We start from the raw sequence: 4,589 nt of genomic DNA, 5'->3' as shown, positions 1-4,589 counted from the left end.
ATGCTCAACCCATAAACAAATTACCAAATTCCAAAGTAAAACATTTTTTTCAAAATACGTCATTACGAATACTAATATGTATACAGACCCGGTCCAGACGGTGGGCAACCCGGGTGATCGCCAAGGGCCCACGATTCTAGGGGCTAAAAATTTATGGACTATTTAGTTTATATATATAAAAAAAATTATCACCTAAATGATTTTTAGGGCCTAAAGTTGGTTGAAACTCAATTTAGCTCAAAATATAAACAATTTAGTTTGTATTTTATTTCTAATTGAAAACGTCTATATTGAAGGGTAATGATATTTTTCTGAATCTTTATTATATTTGTATTTGAGGGACCTTTTTTTTTCTTTTCGCCCCGGACCCCATATATGTTTCAACCGCCCTGTATGTATACAAATATTTACCTAACATAAATAACAAAAATACATTATCCATCGGTGTTGGAAATTAATAAGAAAATCAGATTGAAAAGTTAGCTAAAGAATCAAGGGTAGCCATAATGGAATCGATAGCATTGTGGGAGTTACTTGTTGCAGCAAATGGTAAATGCTTGGACGCTTCAGTTCTATCAAAATAGAGTCCACCGGAAACAAGGTTTTGTTTAGGCTGGGAAGCTAACCAAATAACCGTGTCTGCACCTTCCTCACTCGTTCTTAGCTTCCCTTGCATCCTGAAATTTTTACTCGTAACTCATTATAACTATATATAGTCAGTCTTATTAATTATAGGGTGATTTGACTCTATAAACAGTTAGTGTTGACTTTTTTTTAGCAAAAAATTAAAGACGTACGATTTAGAAAAGGCAGGCAAACTATTGGTGACTCCAGGCGTTTCGGCCCATCCAGGGTGCATCGCATAGAAACCGATCCCTTTGTTGCCATATTTTTCAGCCCATTTTTCTGTCAATGCTACCTAATATATATACACAGCACATTCAATTCTTCATGTATTAGTTTCTTTTTGACTTAATGGAGAAACAATTCCTTAGGAAGAAATGATGATGATACCTGTACCCGTTTGTTGCGAGCATACTGTTCTACTCCATTAAATTCACCATCCTTAAACTGCAATATCACAATAAAAAAATAAGAGTGCACATCATTTCTCATTTATTGCTCTCTAATGCAAGGGTATTTCCGTCTTTTGATAACCTAATGATTTATCTTAACCTGTAAGTCAGTGGTCAAGGGACTCGTATACATTCCACCTGAGGACACTGTAATGACACGCGCATCACCTTCACATTTTTCAAGCAATGGAACCAAAAGCTCTGTCATGCCATAAGTCCCTAGTACGTTCACAGCGAAATTCATTTCATATCTGTTTTATTTTAATAAACAAGCAAAAAAGAAACAATATTGTCAATCAAATGGCCATAAAGCAATAAATAGTAGTGAAATGGAAAAAAGAAGGGTACCCTTCTGGGGTTGTTACTCGTGTGTTCTCAAGCACCCCAGCATTGTTGACCTAATGAGAAGACAAAGTTAGGTGTTGTTTCTTTTTTACTTAATGGGAACAGAACTTAATTAGTTCAGCTATGCCTATTATATATGGGAGTTTCTTTTTTTACTTAATACAGAAAGACTTTGACATGTTTGAATGGATGTAAGAGTGGTTACCAGAACATGAACAGGAACATCTTTTTCCTTAAATCTGGAAGCAAAAGACTTGACATCATTGATAGAAGAAAGATCACAGATCTACAAGACCAAAAATGACCAAACTATCCTTCATTAACTTTTGACCAAACTACCCTTCATTAACTTTTTGTTATTTCTTTCTTTCATGGTTTTATAAAAACGATACAGCATATATATACCTCTAAGTGAACATTTTGGTTGCCTGTGGTAGAATGAATTTTAGAGAGAGCAGCTTCTCCCCTTTCCCTATTTCGACACACCATATACACATTTGCTCCTCTGGTATTAACAATAATAACAATACAATCTGAGAATAGTTATAGTGCAAAATAGTTGTCAATCTAGAAAAGTCAACTTCTGATTACGAAGAATCAAACCTGATAATTTCTAAATTAAAAATGATATAGATTCTATTAGTTTTTTGTGGCCAAAATGTTCCTATTCTTATATTCATCAAACAGTTTTGAAGTTTACTATTTGACCCTCAAAAGTAAAAAAGGTTTGACTTTATTGTACGATGACAATTAATTTCTAATAGATAAATGACTTAATTTTCTTAAAAAAAAATATTAAACCGCTTACAATATGGTTTAAAAAAATCAACCAAGACAACAATATTAAACTATATGAAAAATATATTAGTTAAAAATAGTATCTCTGCAAATGTGTAGGGATGATTGTTGTATTTTATTGAATCAAGAATTTAAGATAAAGCACCTGGATGCAAGACCCTTAGCAGTGGCATAACCGATTCCAGAGTTAGCTCCTGTTACTACGCAATTCTTTCCATCTATTCGAGTTGCCATATCTTCTGGTTTGAAATTCTTTGAGTGTTCCCTAAAATTGAAACAAACCCATATGTGATGATGTCAAAAATACTAGTTTTGAAACAATAAAATCCTGCACGATGTTATTATAAATCATGATGAAGGAAAAAAAAGTAATAAACTCTAGCTTTCAAATGCTAAAATCCTAGCAATCGAAGCAAAACCCTAGATCAAGATACAAATCCATCATAAATCCTAGCATATAACACCAAATCTTGCTAACCGAAAGACAGATAACCACGAAACACTTAGAATCCTGAAAACTAAAACAAAACCTATGATCAAGATACATATCAAATCTAAACAGCAGGAGATTATGAACATAAATCATGTTGTTGAAAACTGAGCATTCATTGCTGTTCGCATCCATATTACTATTCTAATAAAAAAAAGCACAGTTCCATCAAATTTCCTGATCCTCCATATAAATTTACTAAATAATAAGGATTTCGGTACAAACTATGGAAATCAAGTAAATTGAGCGAAAAGCAAAACCGTATTTCATCATATATGAAATGATATGAGTATTCGTTACTCACAAGAATCCAGATTTTGTGAAATTGAGGTACCCATAAATGCCGAAAGCAGTTGATCGCCATGTCTGCATCAGTGAAATGTACAACAAGAAGGAAAACTAAACCTTCAAACAATTTTATCGACAACGTATACAAAATTTGATGGAAAAATGTCAATAAATGAGAAATCGTGGGGCTTAAAGTTGACCTTGAGGATGAACATTGCAAGTAATCCAAGTGAGATACGAACATGAAGGCGCAGCGTAAATGTTGGTGGTGTTGATTGCATTTAACTTTGATACTGTCTTCAAGATTCTTGATGTTCTACAGAACCGCTGAAATTTCGATATGTGAAGAACTTTGAGTACTTGAATTTCTCTATGACCACGTACACCTTGATCTTACCATACATTTTCTAATTCAGAATTTCGAGTTTCTACCCATATTTTATTGATTGGTTATAGAAAGACATATTAGCCCATTAAACTTATCGTATTTGTATTAAAAGGTTACACAACTTTTTTTTTGTACATTAAGAAAATAACCTCTTATTTTTCTATTTTAAAACATCATTAAGTGACCTGATACCGAGGAAGCCTATAAAATATATGCCTTAAACACTATTGACCATCCAAAATTATCCTTCAAATCAACCCTTCGTTCCGATTACAAATCATACACCCAAATTGTGAGTCTCAAACAGAACACATCTCTACAAATGTAACTTCAATTTGCAAGACCCATCAAACAGCAAACTCATATGATTTACGAAGCCTTCATGGAATTGAGAAAATATGCCTTCGTTCCGACACCATGTCCATCGCATCGACTGTGAAACTTCATTAATTCAAAAATTCTATTTGATATTAGGTTCAGATATCGATTTCAAAATCAATTTCAATTTCACTGAATCATTAAATTCATCTAGTTTATCTTCATTGATTTTTTAACTGTTCTTCATCTCAAATCAATTAAAACCTTCGATTGCAACCATGAAATCCATTTCTAATTACGATCTATTCACAAATAGATTCATCTAAAATCTTCAATTTTCATGTCTCATACGAATAGATTTTAATATGAAATAGGTCCTCCTTAGGCTTAACAAGATTAAAATAAAAAACTTTGAAGTGTACACAATCTATTCGATGAAATGCCAGACCCATAAAAACGGGTATTTTTACCAACATCATTGCCTCCAAGAACTGATGGGATGATTACAAATTGTCTGGTGGTGGGATTAGATACATCACAAATTAGATATACATATTGTAATAAAAGAAGTCAGGAGAGATTGATGATTTTTTATACAGGACGGTGAAACGCGGGTCACTCAAAAGGGAACGACAGTGTTTGTATATAGATTTGAATTGCAAAGCAGAGGCAACAAGAAGTCGGAGAAGGATTTCGATTAAAAACATCATCGTTTGAATCTATTAAAGCTACTGACCGGTTGTTCTTGGTGTTCTGGGTTTTTTCGATTTTGGATATGGTGTTCACCATTTTTGGAGTGGCGTTGAAGAAGATATGTATTTAAAGGGTAATGGTTCGGATTGATTGAAAGATTGGGGTATAAGAAACCGAAATGAGGCTACAATGA

General features: G+C 33.3%; 1 protein-coding gene across 2 annotated transcripts; it reads right to left on the bottom strand.

Annotated features, from left to right (window-relative positions):
• Window positions 1-290: 290 nt before the first annotated feature.
• LOC145091621 (NAD(P)-binding Rossmann-fold superfamily protein) lies at window positions 291-3,408 on the bottom strand. 2 transcript variants are annotated; one of them, XM_079029409.1, is made up of 10 exons: window positions 3,198-3,406; window positions 3,014-3,075; window positions 2,365-2,484; window positions 1,827-1,926; window positions 1,627-1,707; window positions 1,425-1,474; window positions 1,177-1,327; window positions 1,015-1,071; window positions 798-919; window positions 291-677 (listed from the first exon to the last, which is right to left on the bottom strand). In XM_079029409.1, the coding sequence occupies exons 1-10, from the start codon at window positions 3,276-3,278 to the stop codon at window positions 467-469; spliced, it is 1,035 nt and encodes a 344-aa protein (XP_078885535.1). In that variant the 5' UTR covers window positions 3,279-3,406; the 3' UTR covers window positions 291-466. The 2 variants fall into 2 exon arrangements, with proteins under 2 accessions (XP_078885535.1, XP_078885606.1); XM_079029480.1 differs by lacking the exon at window positions 1,627-1,707 and having other exon boundaries at window positions 3,198-3,408.
• Between the last annotated feature and the right edge of the window lie 1,181 nt (window positions 3,409-4,589).

Source organism: Lactuca serriola, chromosome 1 (assembly GCF_051521515.1).
Source record: "Lactuca serriola cultivar US96UC23 chromosome 1, Lser_US96UC23_V15, whole genome shotgun sequence".
NCBI lineage: Eukaryota > Viridiplantae > Streptophyta > Magnoliopsida > Asterales > Asteraceae > Lactuca > Lactuca serriola.
This window is presented reverse-complemented; position numbering and strand designations above follow the sequence as displayed.

Excerpts from the sequence above, each read along its gene's own strand:
- LOC145091621 (XM_079029409.1), bottom strand. The coding sequence starts at position 3,278 with ATGCAATCAACACCACCAACATTTACGCTGCGCCTTCATGTTCGTATC. Across the intron at positions 1,328-1,424 it reads CGAGTAACAACCCCAGAAGG|ATATGAAATGAATTTCGCTG; the intron begins GTACCCTTCTTT and ends AAAATAAAACAG. Across the intron at positions 920-1,014 it reads CTCGCAACAAACGGGTACAG|GTAGCATTGACAGAAAAATG; the intron begins GTATCATCATCA and ends TATATATATTAG.